This window comes from Pteropus vampyrus, unplaced genomic scaffold (genome assembly GCF_000151845.1).
Source record: "Pteropus vampyrus isolate Shadow unplaced genomic scaffold, Pvam_2.0 Scaffold114, whole genome shotgun sequence".
In the NCBI taxonomy this organism is placed as follows: domain Eukaryota; kingdom Metazoa; phylum Chordata; class Mammalia; order Chiroptera; family Pteropodidae; genus Pteropus; species Pteropus vampyrus.
The window spans coordinates 462672-485354 of record NW_011888895.1 but is presented as its reverse complement, the minus strand read 5'-3'; the positions used below and the strand labels follow the sequence as shown (position 1 = coordinate 485354).

The window sequence follows — 22683 nt, the reverse complement described above, 5'->3', positions numbered from 1 at the left end:
TATTTTTCCGTATCTAGTTTCTTTAACTTAAGCTTATTTTTGAGAAAAATTAAATTTATCTTTTTGGAACAGGGTCACTATCGTTATTGTGCTGCTCTTTGTATGCTGGGGGAACATGACTGGGCCCTGCAAGCAAACATAAAAGCTCAAAAACTCTGTAAAAATGACCCTGAGGGAATCAAGGATCTAATTCAGCAGCATGTAAAGTTACAAAAACAAATAGAAGACCTGCAAGGTATTTCACCTAAGATTCTTTTGGTTACAGTCGAATTCCCTTTAAAACTTTTGAAGGTGGGTTTCTTGGAATAATGGAGGACCATAAATCAATCCTCAGATGATTTGTACTTGTTTTGTTATCTTGGTCAAGTCACTGAAGTTTTTCATTTCTTTCTACATGGAGTGTACATTAGTGTTATATTCCATTAGGTAATTGTAAATGATTTGTATTTTTATTTGAAACATTTAGCAACAAATTATTCTTCTGTAGAAAAATATGCCTTCTTGAAATTTTGAATAAAGTTTTTTTTTAAACAAAATTGTTTTAAAATTTTCCCTTCGTTATAGTTATTTCCTAAAGAAAAGGCTCTTGAATAAGAGTTTTTGATGTTTTTGCACCTTTTGTGGCTAATTTTTTCTATCTATCAATTAGAAATTAGCTATTAGAAATCTAGGCATTCTAGATTTATATTCTGCCCTTGTTTTCTTTAAGTCTCTTTGCTTTGTCCAATACCTGAGATTCCCTACTCCACACTTTCAGTGTATAGGTCTTTGCTGTTTCTTCTTTGGGTGTTTAGTGTCTCAGGAAGCTGAGCTGAGCAGTTCTGTTTCACTAGCAGATAGCGTCACCCAGAATGACATGTAAAGGTTGTGAGCTACTTGAGGACAGGTACCATCTCTGATTCACATTTATGTATTACTGCATCTAGTCACTGATTGCATTTAATGGAATGTCAGATAAGGTCTATGTAACATGTTGACATGATCATAAAACTAAAAACATTTAGAAGTGTAAAATTGCTTAGGTTTGTTTATCAGTTCTCTAAATTTGATGTTCTCGCTGTCAGCTTAAAGGAAATTTGAAAATCTTTTAAAGTATGTGTTGCCAGTGCACTAATTACTGTGTGTGATTGATTTTTATAGGCCGGACACCAACTAGGAATCCAATTAAAGCCCTTTACTCAAGCAGGTGAGTTAATATCAATCTGATCAGTAGCTGTTACTTGGGATGGCTTTTCCGTGAGTTTGATGTGTTAGTAGCTAATAGTAACCTCAGTGAGTTGGGGACGGAAGGTGGTTTTTAAAGTGTCCTTGGGTATGATCAGAAGACCTGTAAATTGCCAGCTTTATTTTGCTGTTTTACTGAATCATTTGCATATGTACATATTGGAGATCGGTAGCCTAAGTCTGTGGGGTGAAAAGAGGGGTGAAATGTTAATGGAGTGTTACTGTGTTTAAATGAGACTGGTTTTTGCTGTCAGGGTCCTAGCAGCAGAGAGCAAGGGCACAGTTTGTGCCTTTACCCTTCACCTCTGTCCTGGAAACATCTGCCTCTGGCCTCCTGATGTCTTTTCAAAGGCTAAGACACTTCTGTTAGAAATAGACAGCAGAGAGACTTGAGTGTGCCCACAGTGAAACAAATGGCAGCCGGGGTTCTGCATTTGTTGGCAATTCAGATAGATTAAGCTTCTCCCTGTGTGCTTTGGATGCCTAAGAAATTGAAGCTGTTAAATTTTAAACAGGGAGACTTATTTTAATATTAGAAACCAGAATACATTTCTTGAACTATATTTGGTTTTTAATACCAAATTTAAAATAATATTTATGTATAAAGCTCACTCTCAGAGGTAGAGATTCTTTTTAAAATAATCTTGCTTTCAAAAAAGGCTACAATTGCTGAAACCTGTTTCTTTAAAGGTTGATTTTTTAAAATGTATACGAATTAATAGAAATAAAATGATCGTTCCTTTTATCTCCACTTAGGGCCTACACACCTAGTTTACCAGCACCTGCATTTAGTACTTCACTTAACTTTGTGGAGACCGAAAAAGATTCCAGAAAAACTAATCACGAAATGGCAAACGGTGGTAATCAGAACCTGAAGGTAAGTTCGATTAAAAACTAAAATAAAAGTTATTCCAAATATAGATAGTCTCATATTTTTACAATAATACTTCGGTGATAATGGAAACTAAATAATTGATCGATAACTTTTTTTGCCTATCAATATCGAGAGAATTTTTGTCTGTTTAATAAATACTTCAGCTACCTCCTACAACTACATAAAGATCATATTTCATCACAGAATTTCTTTTGAAATCACATTTCTGTGTTTTCAAAATACTTTTTTCTAAATTTTATTTTACGCTTAGTTTTCTTTATGTGCATCCTCTTTACATGTCTCTCTCAGCCACGTGGGATGTGGTAGCCTAGTCACCCCACTCGTCACAATGCTTTGGATTTTTCTTTTCCTTCTTTGCAATCTACTTAGTTTCCTGGTATTGCACCAGCCTACCCACCTAGTTTGTGCTGTGTACCCCATCTCTGCCCAAAGGTATTTATTTCCACAGCCTCTGTGGCTCTTAACAGTGGTTCCCACCCCGATTCATCACTGTGCCCAGTGAACCTCAATCCGATGGTTTCTTAGGCAACGTGTCCCAGATAGTCTGTGTTGGAGGTTTTCTCTGAGATGTCACCAAGTCCACATTTATATTTTTCTTGAGGATTTGCAGGGAAAAAGAAAAATGGTGTTTTGGGGTTAGATGGGTTGTAGGCATAGAAGGGAACTTTTTCAGCCTACCGTATAGTTCTTTTGTATTCAGTTAGAGGGGAATAAGGAAAGATGCGATGGTACTAATTCAGTAGAGACAGCTACTGAACAGCTGTCCTGTCAAGCATCATGCTAGGTGTCAGAATTGTCATTTGAGAATTTGTCATATCTTATTATAATCTTTTTTAAATTATTTTTTTATTTTTAAAATTTTAATTAGTTTCAAGTATACCGTACATTGGTTAGACATCTATTTAGTGAGTAAAATGTTATTATAATCTTTATCATTTGTTATTTTGTTTGTTCATTTAGGCTTAATAACCAACTAGGTATTTTAGGTGCTTGGATAAATTCTGTTATTTAGCTGTTGAATTCTTCATGGCTGTAATTTTTTTGAAAGTCTCACTGATTTTATTTTCATGGGTAGGTGGTAGATGAAGCTTTGAAGATAGACGACTGTGACTGTCATCCTGAATTTCTGCCACCGTCAGGTGAGTTTCTTATGTAAATTGCTGAGTTAATGTAGTGTTGCATAAACTTCTGTGCCTGCAAATTTGTACATATTTCCATGTTCTCCTTTTACTTTACAATACTTCGGTATTAAGAAAACATTAAATGTTTATTTGAAATCTATGCTCATTCTTTTCATATTTTTTGATAAACTTAATTTTGGAATTCCAAATAAAAACTAATGCAAAGGAAAGATGAAGCCCTTCTGGTCTGCTACCGAATTTCCATTAGGCCAGTGCTGTTCAACTTTTATGTCATTATCTCCTCCCAGCCAGGGAGCCTTTTTAGAGGTTTTCCCTAATTGCCTTCCTTCCTGAAATTTAATACCACAGATACTGTTTATCTGTTTATATACAGTATGTATACCTCTGCTTTGTATATAAAAAAGAGGTAGATTTTTTTTTTTCATCTCCCAATAACATTTTGGCCCTGTTGGGGGTGATGTCACCCCCAGTTGAGATTGGATGCTTTAGGCCGATACCGGTTTATTTTCAACTGTGTGTGCTTGGTCTGTATGTTTGTTTATACATCTGGTAAACATGCGGACAGCAGACCCTCACTGACTTGGCATCTTAGGGAAATGAAGAGTCCCAGAGAAGCAGATCCTCTTACTTCATGTATTTCTCAGTCTCCCTTTATACGACTAGACTTTGATAGAAACCGTTCTAAAGTGGATTCCGTGCTTCCCTGCCCTCTAAACAGAGTTTAAGAAAATACAGATATTCTTGATGGCTCAAGGTTGTTGTCAACACAGTTGTTAATCTTGGGCTTTCATGTGTTACTTCCAGGGTTATAAGTGAGGTTGTTGGTTTTCTAGTTAGTAATCCTGTTGCCTTCTTTTCCTTTCTGTTATTTTTGGTTCTTTTGTTTTCTTTCCAGTGTTTATATTTCTGGCAACCATTTCTGTCTTTTGCTTCCTGCAGGTCTGTCTTCTCTTAGGCTCCATGCTGCATATTTGACTAAGTACTCTGGGCATTTCTATTTGTTTAGCATGTTAGCAGAATCATAAAGAGGGGAAACTCAGGTGATTATCTTACCTGATGTAATTCTAATAGCATGTGAAAAACCTTTTGAGGATAAAACTTTTTTTCTAAAAACAGCTTTTAATTTATCAATATTTCTTAGGCCATAATTACTAGACAGTACATGTAAGTAAATAAATAATAAACAATAATTTAAATACTGTCCACACTTAAGCATCTACATTCAGTTGAAAAAATTGAGGTCCCAGGGCTAGGTTCAAATAGTTTTACCTTAGGTCACACAGCAGAAATCAAAGTAGAGTTCTTCTGCCTTTCTCGAAGCCTCTTGTTTTCTGAGGCCACCAAAACCAGCTCAGGCTCTTTTCCCCTCCTGTTACCTCTGCTTCCGTCTCTCCCCAGAGATTCCATCAGATTCACTGTGTCCCTGTTGTTGGTCTCTCTTCTGTACAACCTGGTGCATGTCATTACCCTGCCTAGAAGTATGCAGTGGCTCCCTGCTCCTCCAGTGGGATAAAGGCCGAGCTCACAGCTGGACAAACAGAAGCACAGGCCCTATACACACTCACCCCAACCTGTCTTTGCAGCCCCCTTCCAACCTCTGTCCTTACCAAACTTGCCAAGGCACCCAGGTTTACTTAATGTTTCTTAAAATGAACTTCACTCTTAAAGTTCTGATCCTACTTATTCCTTAAAACTAAACACAAATGCTGCATCCTCACTAACGCTTTGCCCAGCCACCCCCGCCCAAGCGATTTCTCCCTCCTTTGAGTTTTAAGAGCAGTAAATGTGGAATTAATTTGTTGATAACAACACAGCATCTTTTTTAAAAATATTTTTTTATTTTTCAGTTACAGTTGACATACAATGTTATATTAGTTTCAGATGTACAGCATAGTGATCAGACATTTATGTATTTTAGGAAGTGATCACCCCAATAAATCTGGTGCCCATCTGACACCAAATGTAGTCATTGAAATATTTTTGACTATGTTCCTTACGGTGTACTTTACATCCACGTGACTGTTTTTATAACTAGCAATTTGCATATTTTAATCCCTTCCCCTTTTTCACCCATTCCCCAAACCCCTTGCAACCATCAGAATGTCCTCTGTCTCTATGAATTTGTTTCTCTGTTTGTTGGCTTGTTTTGTTTTTTAGATTTCACATGTAAGTGAAATTATATGGTATTTGTCTTTGTCTGATTTATTTCACGTAGCATAATACCCTCTAGGTCCATCCATGTTGTCACAAATGGTAAGGTTTCATTCTCTCTTATAGCCGAGTAATATTCCATTGTGTATATATATGTATATATATACCACTTCTTCATCTATTTGTCTATTGATGGACACTTAGGTTGCTTCCATGTCTTCGCTGTTGTAAATAATGCTGCAGTGAACATATGGTTGTGTATGTGTCTTCAAATTAATATTTTGGGTTTCTTCGGATAAATACCCAAAAATGCAATTGTTGAGTTCTTCTTTGTCTCTTGTTATAGACTTTGTTTAAAGTCTATCTTTTCTGGTATGAATATTGCTACCCCAGCTTTTTTTCCCCCCCTATTTTCATGAAATACCTTTTTTCATCACTTTTAGTCTCTGTGTCTATCTGAAGTGGGTTTCTTGTAGGCATAGTATGCATGGGTCTTGTTTTCTCATCCATTCAGCTACCTTGTGTCTTTCGATTGAAGCATTTAGTCCATTTACATTTAAAGTCATTGTTGGTAGGTATGTAGTTATTGTCACTTTATCATTCATATTCGATTTTTTTTCTTCTTAAGGAACTCTGACATTTCTTAGAATACCGATTTCATGGTGATGAACTCTTTTAGCTTTTTCTAATCTGAGATCTTCTTAAAGGTTATTGTTCTTTAATTACTGTGGCCCTGTCCTTTCTTCCCATTTGATTGTAAACTACTTGACAGTAGGAACTATGACTTGTATCTCTCTGTGTCTGCTATATGCCTATATAATAATAACCATTATAACTTATCTTTATAATAATTTTATAGCATACGTAGGAAAATATATTCAGTATCTTCTTTCTTGGCTTAACCTGCTTACAGTTATACTCACATACAATATTGCTTCCTTTGCTTCTAATTCAGTTTACATAGTTTTTAAAATTTAACTTTCAAGCTTGTAGATATTTTGGTACAGATTTCAGGAACAAATACTTTGTATTCACAGGTCAGCCTCCAAAATATAAAGGAAAACAAAAATCCCGAAACAATGAGTTGGAGAAATTCAGGTACGTTTATCTATGGTATTTTTGTTTTTTCCCCTTGTCTTCTTCCCAAGGGGGGAAAAGAAAATGTCCCTTTCCAGTAGTAGCTGTCTTTTACATATGTGTATTGTGACGAGTACTGAAATCTCTTTCAAATATCAAAGGCACGTCTTTAGGAGAGGGTCATTTTTGGCTAGAGGATTATGAATCCTGAATGTCAATAGTGATTTTAAAAGTCATGTAACATAGTATATGTTAGTATTAATTTTTTAAAATTCCAGAATACACGCTTATAAGTGGGAAAAGTATTCAGATGTATAAAGTAAAAATTGGTCTCCTTCCCTGTTCACCTCAATTCACCTCTGCCACTGTTTCTCATGGTTTCCCGGAGGAACTCATCGTTAACGGTTTTTTGGCCATCCCGAAACTTCTTCTGCATGTCAGGCCTGGGTGTCAGGATAGTCAGAGGCCCTGTCGAGTAATTATCATTAGAGAAAAGTATTTACTAATGCACCAACCACAAATAAAATTAGTTCTCCCAAACATATCCCCCCAGAATTAACGACAAACTCTGCCACCTATCTTTATAGTTACTCCCCTTCTGCCGCGCCCCCTTACCTACAAAGATCTAGACGGACTGCAAAGTGAACTTGTCAATCTTACAGTAGATACAGACGTTCATGAAGTTCATGAAAGTGACGCTGGAGAAACTGCAAAGCCACGTCCGCCAGTTACACTAGTGTCAGTGTTCTCTTCACTCCTTAAGGCTGACTCCTTCATAGGTGCTTCAGGGAGAACTATTTGACTATCAAAGCACTAAGAGAAGTTAGTAAAGCTCCCCTTTTTACAAAAAGGTCCATTTTTTTTTGATGGTGCTACAAAAATTAAATACAAAGCAAGGGCATAGAATACTGTTATTCTGTTATTTGGCAGAAAAATCCTGAATCTTTCTCATCCTGCCCTGCCCCGCTAAGAAACCAAAACCAAATATATGATCATTTTTTAAATGCGTAGTTATAATTTTTGCCTGTTTTATTAAAGATAGATTTATTTTTCTGATATTTTGTTTCTGTTTTCAAACTGAAGTCTTATTTGATTGTGTCTACCTCGTGAGATTATGTAATGTTAAGTGGGACAGCCACCTAAAACAACGCCCTGCAACATGGTAGAAATCATTACTGTTGTCACTGTCATTTCCGTTGTTAGAACATTCTGGCCTGCAGGTTGCTTTGATCTCTTTCAGAATATCTTGTGTTATCTTCCTATATCAGACCATGGGGAATCTACATCCTTCATTTTCACGGTTGCAGAATATTTCATAGTATAGATGTATATTTGAAGAAATTTCTAGAGTGGAATTGCTCTGTCAAAGGGGATGTGTAATTTTAACTCTGATAGATACTGCCAGATTATCCTCCCAGAAAATGAGCACTGTTCACACTCTTACTAAGCTTTGAGAGGATGCAGTATAATAAAATACATAGATAAGTATTTGGTCTTTGTCCCCAGTTCCCAGCACAGAGCTCCTAAAACCCTTAGAATTTTTTGATTGATAAGAGTGTCTTTGTTGTTTTTGAGTCCCTTTCCACTTTAACTGAGTTTATACTAAAGAAGTGACTCAGGGCTGGGCCCTACCTTCAGGATTGGGGCCGGCTGCCAGAAAGATCAAGTATGTGAGTGGAGATTGGAACTTTCAGCCCCTGATCTCAGAGGAGTTTGAGAAGAGAGCTGGAAATTGAGCTCAGTCACCAGAGGCCAGTAGTTTAATCCTTCATGCCTATGTAATGAACCCTCAGTAAAAACCTTTAGACATCAGGGAGCTTCCAGTGGGTGAATACATTGAGATGCTGGGAAGGTGGCCCTTTCTGGGAGAGCATGAAAGCTGTGCATCACCCCACTCCCCCTGTACCTTCCCATGTTCTCTTCCATTGGGCTTTTCCTGAGTTATATCATTTATAATAAACCAGTAATCCTGAGTAAAATGCTTTCATGAATTCTGTGACTTATAGGGAATTGTTGAACTTGAAGGGGGTTCACGGGAACCCCTGAATTTGTAGTTGATTGCACAAAATGTAGCTGGCCTAGGTGCCCCATTGTGGCTGGTTTGAGGTGAGGGCAATCTTGTGGGACTGAGCCTTTAACCTGTGGGTCTTGCATTGATTGACTCCAGAGTTGGTATCAAAATTGAATTGAATTAGTAGATGCTCAGTTGGTGTTGGAGAATTGGTGTGGAAAAGTGACAGATATTTGGTGTCAAAAACCCCCATACATTTGGTGCCAGAAATGGTGTCAGAAAACACCAGAGGACCTGACTCTTACCTTTACCAGCATCAGGTGTCAGACTTTCTGAAACAGTTGTATCTTCTTATTAGGTTTTCCCATGGGATGGAGCATCTCTGTGATATTTATTGGGTACATTTCTTGTTTCAGGGCCATGTTGTTACTCATGACTGTAGATGGATAATAACTTTTGATGATCAACAAAAATCCTCCCTAATTTACTATTTTTTCAAAAGCTGTTCTTCTGTATCATCTTTATAATGGACTCATTTGGTCCCCCTCCACCTCTAATTTATAGGAATTTTTATTGAGCATTCATTGGCTTTAGAGATTCATTGGGGGAGAATCAGCATCATGGTTAATATTTCTATTCAGGAACCTGTGACTCCATTTACTCAGTGTGTAAAATAACCTTCAGTAAATACGTTTTTTTCTGTATATAAACAGGACTTTTAAAATAATTCAAAACAGTGTTTTTCTCTTTCAGTTCTAGTTCACAAGGTAGTTTACCAGTGGATTTAAAAAACATCTTGGAGAAACAGTTTTCAAAATCTTCGAGAGCTGCACACCAGGTAAAGGAAAAGGCTGTTTGCATGGACAAAGCAGACTCTTCAAATAGAGCATTTTTCATATGAATTAATTCTAATCATGTACATCTCTTAAGATGTATTTTTTTTTTACAATTTAAGTTATGGACATATAACTTAAATATGATTGCTAAGAGACCAAACCGTCAGTAATTTAAATATCAGCTTTTTAATCATGTTAACCAGAGATTTAACTAACGGTTAACACTGCGGAATCGTTTGCCCCCTACCTTGTAACAGGAAGAACTTTTTTGGCAGGACTTCGCCAACATAATGAAGATGCTGAGGAGCTTGATCCAGGATGGCTACATGGCCTTGTGCGAGCAGCGCTGCCGCAGCGCCGCGCAGGCCTTCACGGAGCTGCTCAACGGCCTGGAGCCCCAGAAGATACAGGTGAGACACGGCAGCGCGCACGGGCCTTCGGCTGCACTGTGACTGTGCCGCACATGCGCCGAGGTGGGCTGGGTCCTCGGGGCCGTGAGAGGCAAGCTGGGCTCCCACCCCGCACTCGGGCTGTACTCGGGACTCAGGACACGACCGGGTTTAGACTCTCCTTGCTCTCAAGTCAGTGTTCATTAGGACTCCTGGCTTATTCTCTGTTAAAGTACTAAATCAAGGATCTGGGCTCACTTTAGTCACATCATTTCATCCAGAAAGAATTAGCTAAGTGAACAGATACTTCATGCAAAGGTGTAAGAGAGCAGATGTCTTCATCCGTCATTAGTACCCACTTCTGTGTGACGGGACGTGACTTCAGTTACTCTTATCCATGATCCATGCCTTCAAGGAACTAGGAGGCAGTTATTCTCTGTTTTAAATACTTGATAAAAACATATCTTTGCCAAATATACTTTCTAATTCTTTTGGTCTTCATCCCAGCCATAGTGATGAGCGAGATTTTGTTACATTTTTTTCTATTGTGCTGATGATGTAACATTGATATAATTGAGCAGAATTATGTTGGTATTTTTAACTGGAATGTTTTCATTGGCAGCAATTAAACCTGGCCATGATCAACTATGTCTTAGTCGTCTACGGACTTGCCATTTCTCTCCTTGGAATAGGACAGCCCGAGGTAAGATTTGTAACCGAAGTAATGAAACAATTAAAATGGGCCATGGGTTTTAGAAGGTATATGAAAATAGTTTTCCCATTTGGGCTGATTTCCTTTTGCATACTTTCCTGATAATTTTTTTCTGAAATACCAAAGTTTAGTTTGTATTTTTTTGAAAAGAAAATTTAGTTTTGAATTTCCATTAGAAAAAAAGCTATGTTTGACAACCAGTGGGACATACTTTTTATTTGGATAAAAAAGGAAAGGACCTAAGGTATCATAATAGTTTGCAGAAACATGTTGAGAAAAGGCAAGTTGGAGAACATAGGAAACACTGATACCACTTAGGTACTATTTAGAAAACATACAGAACAGTATATATCGTTTCTGGGTATCAGTGCATCTTGTGTATCTCGTAAAAGTTAAAAAAACATGGACTAGCCCCACATCACATTTAAGATAACGGTTGCATTTAATGAAGGAAGGAATATGCTTGGGTGGTTGAGAAAAGGAGTTCAGCTTTGTTTTATGCTGTTTAATTTTAAAGCACAAAAGTGAAAATGATAACGTTAATATTTCTTAGTTCTGGGTGGTGAGGACTTGGGTATTTTATTATTTCCTAGAGTGTAGGCTTCCTATAACCACATAGTTATACTTTGCTTCCCATGGGTTTGTGTTTTCGATAAAGGTTGAAATGGCAGTAGAATCACCTCAGGCATAATATATTCTTTCTACCAACTTGGGCTCCAAGCGTTCTAGCCTAGGTGAAGGCTTAACCCTAAGGATTAAGCCTTAGGGTTAATCCTTACGGATCCTCATTGCTACCTAATAAGGATCGAGTCATCTTTCCTGCTCACTTGCCCAGTGGCCCAGTGCCTAAGGCTCATTTTCCTTGTGACATGCTGCTTTCCTTGTTCATGATGTGGCAGGTGCATGTCTCCCATGAAGGCCTGTCTGTTTGCTAATAGATTGTTGGAGACAGGACTTCGTGATCTCAATTCTTTTATTCTCAGTAGAGTAATGATAAATATCTTTTGTTTTATCGGAATTGAAAAGATAGTTTATTACATTTGTGGTTTACTTTGAAGTAGTGAGACCGATTAAAAAACAAACCAGTATGATAGCACTTGGGCCTTTGAGAGAATTTTGTCATTCAGAGTACCTCCCCAGCGGGAAGCGATGTGTTCACTCCAGTACAGCGCTTGCTTCAAATAGTTTTGGAAGGCTGTCTTCGGAGCCAGCGGCAGAGCTCCTCCATTTTATACTGACATCTCTGTTTTCACCCACAGTGGAGTTACTAGTGTTGTGGAGAGCTAGGTGTCCTTAGTAATTTTTTCCAAAACAAAATTCATTGAAAGCACAGAGGTTTCCACAGTTGAGAATATTCAAAAGAATGTACGCTAAGCTCTGTGAAGCTATTACTAATGAGCTATTTTTAAGATAGAACATTTGTTTTATGCCAAGGAACATATGGCAGCATTACTGCAGTGTGCCTATGCTCCCAGCGGGGCAGCCCTCACTAGGATATCTGTTATGGCGTGTTTGCATCCAAGTCAGTTTTTCTGCCATGAAGTCACACCGTTTAATGCTAGCCAGCACCCTGGGCCCTCTGCGTGTGTTAGTAAATGCTCATTTGGTTAGTTGGATGAAGTGTTCAGGGTCAGCTTTTCATTCTGGAACTGGATCACTTTGGTGGTGAGTATCCACATGGTAAAAAAAAAATACACAATTGCTAAGAAAATGAAATGCAATAGGTGTAATTTTGCCATAGAAATTTTGGACAAATAGTTGTTTTTAACATGACACAAAAAGAACCTTCAGGTAAAATCTCTTCTAGTATTTCTTTTGCGTGTAAGTGATCATTGTTCTTACTGCTGTTAAAGGAATTATCGGAAGCCGAAAACCAGTTTAAGAGGATGATTGAATACTACCCCAATGAGGGGCTCGATTGCTTGGCCTACTGCGGAATTGGAAAAGTGTACTTGAAAAAAAACAGGTTGGTAGAAACCACACTACTTTATGCTCCAGGCGAGTGACTCATCCAGAGTCTAATTTCATGATGATCCATTTTCTGGAATTATTTTGATATCTTCTGTGGCATACTCTTATAGTTGTGTTTACTTTGAGGACTGGCCTTTATAATACTAAAGTAAGGGCAATCACTTCAGTTCCTAATGCTTTCTAATTTTGAATCTAATAAGAAATTCAGTAATAGAGTAATTTGACACGAGATGTTCTATTTTATATTTTTGTATATATCATTTATAAATGGTGGCTGAATTGATATAAGTTAATGCTTTTACAAGTTTGATTATATAATTTTTTTGATTAAATGCCTATTTCCCCAAAATACCTGTATGAAGATAGTTTTAATACAAGGTATGTATGTGTTCAAAGATGTCATGAGTTAGGAATAAAAATCTTCTCTGAATTTGAATTATAGTTGGAATCCTTATTCAAAGTTTACTATGTACCTGTTCCCTAAGTATTTCATGTCTTCTCCCTGAATTGCTATATGACCCTTAGGGGACAGGATTATGCCTTGAGCTTCTAAAAGAAAAAGACCTCTCTATTCCTGTCACTTGTACCCAATATGATGGTAGGTGTGTTTGATTGCTTTATAGAGAAATAATTGTCGAATGGTTGAATATCATTCATAACTTTTAATTATCCTTAAGTTTTCATCTGACTTTTTAGGGGAAATTTTATCAAATGGTTGGTACTCTTGAGATCCCAATCTTAGAGTGTGCCTGGAACTTTCTTTATAGATTTTTAAAGATTAAAAAAGTTCTTTTACTTCCTGGAGTTACAGTCAGGCCAGGCTAAACTATAATATGAATCAGGTAGAGCTAGGAGTAAGGATTGAGCAGTCATCTGTATAGCAATAGCAAATGAAATTAACTTCAAAGTTTAGCATAAATTGTCCAGAGCATACCTTTTAATGCCATGGTCACATGCAGATATGCACAAGGTCTAGAAAAATAACATAGATGTGTAAAACCATTGTGATTGTGGTAAATGAAAAAATCTTTGCCATATTGAAAGGCATTTAAATTTTAATTTCAGTATATTAAGGTGTGAGGTTCAATGTCTAATGTTCTGTTTTTTTGCCATTGTAATGTGCAGTTTCAAGTTTAAAAGCCTTCTTATAACTAACTATCTGGGGGATGGTAGTGTAGCACCACAGGCAAAAATATGTTCTTAAATTGGGAAATCATTTCAAGATTGGAGAAAGCAGGAAAAACCCTTTTCTCTAGTCTGAAGAGAATAAGGACATAGTTAACTTTATAATCTAGTATTTCAGTATTCTTTTGTTGAATGGACTGTGGGAATATATTGGCATTTTTTTACAACCATAAATTTTAAAAAACCCATAAATTAGGTTAAAGCATTTCATATTTATAGTTAAAACAATTTACATACACATTCATTCTGTCAAAATAATTCACTAGCTTTATGGTTAAAGATATCCAGAATCCACGATCTCTTTAAAATTTTTTCAGCAGGGTGATTTTTACTATAGATATCCTAATAGAATCAAGTTTTAAATAAAAGAATTTCCCTATTTATGGTTAATTAGTTGAAGTGGAGGGTTGCCATTTCTCTACAAGAAGCTAATTAGCTTAGTAAATGAAACAAATAAAAATGGAACAACTGAGTTAGTTGTTCGATTTTCCGTTTTAATTGTTGGAAACTTTAAAAAATAAATTACAACTTTAAAAGGACTACAGCCACTGTTCAAGCAGATTTGTGTTTAATATATGTTACTTTTAATAAACAAACAAAAATGTTATTTTTTTTTAAAGAAAATATAGGTTACAGTGACTATTTTTATGCAGTGATTTATCAAATATTTGTGCTAGTAAGTTTAAAATCTCTGATTTCTGTTGTGGGGAATGAAAATTCATGTTACATCTTTAATACTTTATTTCTTAATAATTTTGACTAGATTTCTAGAAGCTCTTAATCACTTTGAGAAAGCAAGAACCTTGATCTGTCGTCTTCCTGGAGTGTTAACTTGGCCCACAAGTAATGTGGTTATTGACGAGACTCAGCCAGGGAAAATAAAGGTACCCATTTATTTCTGCAGAGCGCTTCTTGCTAACTATAAAAGCCCTTTTCTGTGTTTAGCTCCCCACATGCACTTCCCCTTTAAAGGCGAGTGAGAATCACTAACATCTCTTAAATGGTTCTTATGTGCCGGTCACACACCTTCCATATTTCATTACCTTTAATACTTACAGCAGCCCTGCAGGATGAGTACTATGATTATTCCATTTTACAGATGAGGAAAATTAAGTTTAGAGAGAATAAGTGATGAGCTCAGGGTTAAACAGCTAGGAGACAGTGGAGCTAGGACTTGAATTTAGGCATTCTGATGTCAAAGTGTGTATTATTGAGCAGTATGCTCTACTGGTCGGGCTTAGAGAAGGGTATAGATAGCATTGTTGTTTCGTCAGACTTACTGTAGTTATTGGAATGGTACTTGAAAACTAAGAAAGTTTAAACTTAGTCTTATATCCAGAAGTGTAGGATGCTTTGCTAGTGTTGGAAAGGCTAAATTATATGTGAGGTGCTTTTACTTGTGGTGAACCCTGACATGTGCTCAACTTGCTTTTTTGACCAAAGCTTTAGAAAGCACAGGGGTCAACTCTTACAACTCAATAAGACAGCTAATCTAATTAAAAAGTGGCCAAAGGCTATAGCCAAGAAGTTACACAGATAGCCACTGAGCATGTGAAAGGTGTTAAACACCATTAGGTGTCAGAGAAATGCAGGTTAAAACCATAATGAGATAGTACTTTATACCCATTAGAATGGTTATATAATTTTAAGAGGTGTTGACAAGGCTGTGGGGAGATCTGAACTCGTGAACACCGGTGGTGGGCATGTGAAGTAGTGCAGCTGCTTTGGAAAACAGTCTGGCAGTTGCAAAGTAGGTTAAAGAATGAGATGACCAGCAGTTCCACTCGTGGATATATATATATGGGGGGTAGAGAGAGAAGAAAACACATGTTCTCAAAAAACCTGTACATGAATGTACATAGCAGCATCATAATAGACAAAAAGTGTCCGTCGGCTGATGAATGGCTAAATACAATTTATACAATTGAATATCATTAGCCATAAAAAGGAATGAAGTACTGATAGGTGTTACAACATGGATGAACCTTGAAAACATGCTAAGTAAAGCCAGACACAAAAAGCACATGCTGTATGATTGCATTTAGATGAAATGTTCAGAATAGGCAAATCTATGTATAGAGACAGAAAGTGGGTTTGTGGTCTTAAGGGCTTAGGGGGAAAATGGGAATGCTGATGGGTGTGTTTTCTTGTTGGGTGATGAAAATATTTTAAATTTAAATTGTGGTTGTACAACCTTGTGAATGTGAAACTATTGAACTATACACTTTAAATGTGAATTGTATGGTATGTGAATTACATCTTACTCAAAGCTGGCATAAAAAAAATAAAGCACGAAACACAGGGATCATTGGATTTGTCTCTCTTTATACTAGATTGAGATGGTGACATAGGAACTATTGGTAATGAAAGCCACACTGGAAGCATGGCTTGAGTCTCTTGGCTTCAGTGGCAGTGGGATAATTCTTCAGGGAATGAACAAGCACAGGTGGCGGGGATTCAGGGAGGTAGATGAACTAGAGGGGTAGGATCCTAGGTGAAATGACATCAGGAAGGGGAATAGAAGAGTCCTAAGCGTTATTCTACCATATTTGACTCCCTCTGAATGCTTAAAGGAGATTTCTAAGAGCAATGTGTTGTATGAGGTTTGACAATTTAGGATAAGATTTTGATTCTAACTTTGAAATTCCGAATTTTTTTCTTCAATTCTTTTTTCCCCCCATCATTCTCTTTTGACATGTGTCTATATCAGACTCTTTCTAGAAGTAAAAAATTTTAAAGTGGCATGTAGTTCTTGGATGAAAAAATTTAGGTTATTCCTATGCCAAAAATATTTCGATGGCAAGAGGTGATTTTTGTTGATGAATTAGTGTTGTAGCAGTATCATTTTTATTTTTGTTTTAGATGCTGTTAGAGAAATTTATTGAAGAATGCCGGTTCCCTCCAGTGCCAGATGCCATTTGTTGCTATCAGAAGTGCCATGGATATTCCAAAATCCAGATCTACATAACAGATCCAGACTTTAAGGTAAATGACAAACATACACTAGGACGTTAACTTGTATGATTGTGCATTAAAATGAATTCAGAACAAATTTTGTAACTGGAGGCACCCAAGTTCTTTGGCTTACTAGCAGGTTTATGTCTTGTTGTCCACCCCTTATCTTGGACCTCTTTTTAGGTCTTCACCATCTCACATGGGCACCCAGGGCCACTGAAATCAGCACTATGGGCAGGGTGGTGGCCTGGCAAGGCAGACTGGCTAATCCATTTTCTCTTTCTAGTCACTGTGTTATCTAACTGCCTCTTCCTTAGAAGCACAGGAGACAAAATGAGATTGTTACCTCAGATTTATTATAATTCTAATCTCATGAAATTTGAGTCCAAGAATCTAAAGGCCACAGGATCACTGAATTAGCACCCAGAGACCTAAGTTTGAGACCAAGTCTGGCACTTAATTGAGTGAATAAGTTAATTCAGGAAGTTGAGAGCTGCCCACTGTGGCACTATCCTTGGTTAGTAAACAGATGAAGTAGTGTTTATAAAATGTTTGATACATTGTAAAGGATAGTGCAGCTGTAAGCTGCAAGCTGCACTATCCTTTACAATGTATCAAACATTTTATAAACATGTCAGTCAAGCTCTGTATCTCTGGCACTAGGCATTCTGGGGTACGGAAGTTTGGATGCCCCCATGAGGAATGTGGTGTCTAGTTATGTCTGCAAGGTGAATGTAAACGGCTCTTTTTATCTTGATGTGCATTGTGAGTGATTGAGTGAGAGACAGAGACAGAAGAAACCTTTAAAATGTGAATTAAAGAAAATTTTAAACCCTCAGGGTTTTATACGAATCAGCTGTTGCCAGTACTGCAGGATAGAGTTTCACATGAACTGTTGGAAGAAGTTAAAAACAACAACCTTTAACGATAAAATTGACAAGGTAAGACTAATAAGATTATCTGGATTTTTTAATTGGTTTATTGTACATTGATTTTTTCCCTTGAGAATCTTAAGAGAATGTCGAATATAAATTCCTTCCTTTGCATTGTAGACGTAATCAGAAAGTTTTAATTAAAACTTTAGTGATAAAGCAGAAAATAGTTTTGTTTTTAATAGATGTATAAATAACCACGAAGATCTTCAGCAAATTGTTTACCCAGCCTTCACACTGGGAATGTTAGGCTCGAGCATAAAAATTTTAATGTTTCATTTTAAAATACAGGTCTTATATTATGTACTGATGATTTTAGTCCTTCAAGGATCTTTCATTTAAAGTTATGATGTAAAATTGAGGTTTCATATTTTTTATTTCCTACCAAAATTTGATGAGATAATTTGTACTAAGGAGAATCAACTTAAATTTTATGCTACCACTTCCCATTAGGGTTTCTCTTAATTAGCAGGGTAATGATGTTAATTATCATTAGCTAGGTATACTTTGAGAGAAGGCACAGTTTGAAAATCTTATTTGTGTTCATAGAATTTGTTTCTGATTCATGTAAGCTATGTACTTAAAAAACAAAAACCTTTTTCTACACTGCATGACCTCATGTAAACCCCTGTTTATTGGGGAAAAAAATGAAGATGCTTGTGCTAGATGAGTGTTAGCAATAGGAGTTATTCAAGTTTGGTAGAAATAGATCTTCACATTTTAGACATTATATAGTTAACTAGAGATACATGATATGAGCAAATAACTATTGCTGTCGGGCCACTTCTGCTGTGTCGTCGTCTTACCACGATGGCGTTATCTCCTGCTGCACATGCTCCCTGAGTGGTCTTAGCCATTTCCTGGATTGACATACCCTCTGTACATTAGCTTTCACAGGGATATACTGAAGTAACACAAAACCCAAATATCTCATGACTCAAAATAACAAACGTTCATCTTGCTTACATTGTTCGTGCTGAAGTCCTGCTGGCCAGTGTGGGGCTTTAGCAGCTCTGGTCCGTGTGGCAACGTTCTTTGTGTCTGAGTCGAGAGTGCCTGGGATGTGTTCTTGTGGCAGAGGGTGAAGATCAGTGGCCAGTTCAGTCAGTGTTTCTGAACGCTTTTTCTTGGACACGATGTATGTCGTGTCGGCCCTCCTTGCTTTGACCAGAGCAAGTCGTGTGGTCAGCGGTGTAGTCTTGCAGGGAGGCCCTGAGAGTCACATGGCAAAGGACAGAACTTTCATTGCCTCCTGAAGGAGGTGTTTAACCATATTTTCACTGTTTCTGATGGTTAAAATGGTATACATGTACAGATTTATTCTGCGATATAGTACTTTTTTTTTTAATTGAATAGGATTTTCTACAAGGAATTTGTCTTACCCCAGACTGTGAAGGTATCATTTCTAAGATTATCATCTTCAGCAGTGGTGGTCAAGTTAAATGTGAAGTAAGTATCTAATTCAGGGGAAATCTTACTAAACTGATGACCAGAATGCTTACACCTATTAAAACACAATTAAAATTTATGAAAGTTGTGCAATTTGGATCTTTTCCAGGAAATAGTTACTTTTTAAGAAAATAGAGGAAATACTAGGATATGAGAATGCTTCTTTGCAACAAAAGAGTTTCGCATTATTTTATTTCTTAACGAGAATAGGAGGCTTTTTACATTTTAGTTTTACTGTTGTCACTCTTTTTGATAACCTCTTTTCTTAAACCCCGGTAAACTTTTTGAGTACTGAAGGTGGGAGTCCTTAGGGAGAGGGGGAAGGCTGTCTTAGGGGTCACCTGTAACTTCATTATGTGGGAGTGGCAGGAGAGAGTTTCTATAATGATATAGTTTATTTTGATCTCCACTTACTCTTAGTTTTTTAAAAAATTTCTTGCTAAAGTGTGGCTACTCATGCCTCTTTCCAGTAAATTGTTTGCTAAAGTTTTCCAGGCTCTTTTTTCTGTCTCAGAACATTACTTTTCCGTATTAAATTGAACATCGTGCTTCTGAAATGCTTGTTCCTTGTTTTGTGCTTTATGTCATTGGAGTATGAGACAAATTTTGGATGTCTTTGTTTTATTTAAAGTTTGAACACAAGATCACAAAAGAAAAGGTTCTTCCTCCCAGACCTATTCTGAAACAGAAATGTTCTAGGTAAGATTTTTAACAGTCAGTAGCTTAATGATGTCTCAGAATATAATTAAATGCAAATTTCTAAATTACGCTGTTTTTTAAATGGGCTGTGCACATCTATCCAAATAAGTGGTTTTTAAATTATTTTTATGGATACATAAAATGTAAGGAGAGCTAGCCTGGAGTGGTTAAGTACTGAAAACGTGAATCGGAAGCATTATTTAGTGGTTGAATTTGTATGTAGAATTATGACATTTGATGCTGTGAAATGACATTTGATTAATACATGTGGCAGTTAAATTAAAAATTGTATACTTACCTCTTAGCTGTTCAATTTCAAAAAACCTATTTACTTTTTATCTCTCTTCAGCGGTCATTTTGAACCAGTGACATTTCTCACTGAAATAATGTACTTCTTTGTATCTTCTTGTTTAGATCAAATAATTTTAGTTCTATTTTCTTTTCTCTTTGGTCTTGCCACTTGTTTTCTAAGAATTGATTTTTTTCATCATTGGTGACCAAGAAAAAGCAAAAGAAAAGACGAACAGAATTATTTGTGGAAGAGAATTTACTGTAGTCATATCAACCAAACTGCAGTGTTGTGGGCCATCATTGGGATGTGAAAATAATATTTTACTGTGGAATCCTGTATTTGAAATGAGTGTTTACATGTATTATCTTGCAGAGTAATTTTTATTATTTATATTTTCCCTGAGCAGTAACTTATTAACATGGAAATAACATCTATACAATCTATATATGCCATCTTTATACTTAAAAGTCATTTAGTCATTGAGGTTTGTGTTTTCATGAAACAAATATCCTTCGTTTGACTAAATTGATCACATGTATCAACAGTTTTATTGAACAGAAGATGCAGGCTAAGTTCTAACTGAAAGGGAATACTTCTAACTTATTGTTAGGAGAATAGTTTCTCTAGCAAGCCAAGGAAAATAGTTGAATTTATGACAGAAGTGAATTATCACTAACTATAAATGTTTATCAGTCTAGAGAAGCTGAAACTGAAAGAAGACAAAAAATTGAAGAGAAAGATCCAAAAGAAAGAAGCAAAAAAATTAGCACAAGAAAGAATGGAGGAGGATTTAAGGGAAAGTAATCCACCCAAAATCGAAGAGCAGAAAGGTATGCCAGAGTCCAGGGCGCACGATAAGAATGATGTGCGCTCGCTTGATACTGTAAACATAAATATTCTTCTTATTGGGCCTTATGTTAGTTGTAACCGAATTGAAATTTAGATATCAGTTGATACTTTACTTAATACTATCACCGGCTTCTATTACTCCGAAATGGGGAGGGGTGGTGTAAAGAGCACTGATTTAGGAAGCAGTGCAGAGAGGAGGGGTGGATTCAGAACACCACCAGCTGCTGACCTGGGGTTGACTCTGTACGCAGCCTCACCTCTAACAGAAGGTGAGAATGAGATCCAGCATATTATGTTTGATAGTGCTCTGTCAACTCCACTAAGTGGATTTAACTTCTAAAATGGTAAACTGTAAATTAGCTGTTAATTATGTGAAATAATGCATAGTTCAGATAAAGAAGCGATTCATAAAAGGCACCAGGGAGGTTTCCCAGTCCAGCTTTTTGTTTTATGATCAACTTGTCATCACTCTCTGATCCACATGGGACCGTTTTGTTGGTGATGTCTCTGTTTCTGTGGCCATGTTGGTCCTATGTTTACTTTCAGTTTTGACTTGAAATAAGTTATTCTCATTTTCTACTAGGATGGCTGTCTCTAAAATGAGGTATTTTCACCTGCTGTCTTGATTTTTCATCTAGTATTCCGTGAATGGTTCACAAATCAGTCAAAATGATCTTTCCCACTGAAAAAGTTTTCAGCGAATGTTTGTCTTTTAATTTTGCATGCTTCAGGGGGCTAAATGGGCATCCATTAGGGAGAAGTCTGGGTGGGAAGATGAGCTGAGATGTTTTCCAGCTTGCAGCTGGTGAGTCCGAGTCCACAGGTCTGCAATTCAGGATCCAACGATATGATGAATAATATAACAATAAACCACAAAGTAGTTGAATTCATAACTGAATAAATGATCCCTTCAACTCCAAAAAAAACCCCTTTTGTATTCTTAATGCCTTAACAAGTTTAATGAACATAAAAACAAAGAATCTACGAGTCATGTTTTATGTTATGTAACGTTACATTATTTCTTTCTGCGTTTGTGTTTGCAAATTAGTCCTGTTTCTCACTTTAACGAACCACTGTTATTTATCCTTAGAAACTGTAGCCAGTGCTCAGAGTTGCCAGTTCCTGAACGACAGAATTCTGCAGTGCATAAAGCAGTATGCCGACAAGATTAAGTCTGGGGTACTGAATACTTCCAAGCTTCTCAAAGACTTGCTTTCCTGGAAGGTTTTAAGCACAGAAGACTATACAACCTGTTTTTCCAGCAGAAATTTTCTAAATGAAGCAGTGGACTATGTCATTCGTTACTTGATTCAGGAAAAGAATAGAGTGAAAACACGGATATTTCTGCATGTATTGAGTGAGCTCAAAGAAATGGAGCCAAAGTTGGCCACCTGGATCCAGAAACTTGACAGCTTTGGTATGTCATTGAATTCCAGAGGCTCAGTTTAGTAGGAAGGGTGAATGTGGGTCTCCGAGTGGACCCACATTTTTCATTTTCCTATTGTTTGTGATTTTTTAAAATGTAAGACTGTAGATTTGTATGGTTAAACACACTATTTCTCCCCCACTCAAAATTATTAGGTTATTTTATAGGTAGATTACAATATACTTTTGGAAAAGAAAGTTCAGTTGGTTAGGAGATCCTGCGTTATGCTGAGCTGGTTGTCAGCGTGTAAACTGTGAGTGCTAGGCACAGCCATGGCACGGAGCACCCCTGGGGCCAGCTGTCTGTGCCCTCTGGGATTGTGCGCAGCTCAGCACTCAGATTCCTCGACGAGAAATGGAGGGAAGAGTGGATAGAACTGCTTAGGTACATATGCGTATTATATAAAGTTGTAGTTTCTATTTAAAGTTGTAAAATGAGTTCAAGCCCTGGTGGAAAGCTCATGTTTGCTTATTAAAAACAAGTAATTT

The 22683-nt window shown here is 36.9% G+C and overlaps 1 protein-coding gene across 8 annotated transcripts in view; it reads left to right on the top strand.

Annotated features, from left to right (window-relative positions):
* Positions 1-22683, top strand: part of TTC3 (tetratricopeptide repeat domain 3) — a 104571-nt gene that overhangs the window by 36377 nt on the left and 45511 nt on the right. For 6 of the 8 annotated variants that reach the window (XM_011365634.2, XM_023533857.1, XM_011365632.2 and 3 more), the window contains 16 exons: positions 73-235; positions 1141-1186; positions 1981-2101; positions 3195-3258; positions 6450-6510; positions 9254-9338; positions 9594-9746; positions 10348-10428; positions 12291-12403; positions 14357-14477; positions 16456-16578; positions 17388-17489; positions 18837-18929; positions 19561-19628; positions 20614-20750; positions 21860-22186. In XM_011365634.2, the coding sequence (XP_011363936.1) occupies positions 73-235; positions 1141-1186; positions 1981-2101; positions 3195-3258; positions 6450-6510; positions 9254-9338; positions 9594-9746; positions 10348-10428; positions 12291-12403; positions 14357-14477; positions 16456-16578; positions 17388-17489; positions 18837-18929; positions 19561-19628; positions 20614-20750; positions 21860-22186 (1858 nt within the window). The remainder of the gene's footprint in view (positions 1-72; positions 236-1140; positions 1187-1980; positions 2102-3194; positions 3259-6449; positions 6511-9253; positions 9339-9593; positions 9747-10347; positions 10429-12290; positions 12404-14356; positions 14478-16455; positions 16579-17387; positions 17490-18836; positions 18930-19560; positions 19629-20613; positions 20751-21859; positions 22187-22683) is intronic. The other 2 variants (XM_023533856.1, XM_011365633.2) reach the window with 1 other exon arrangement.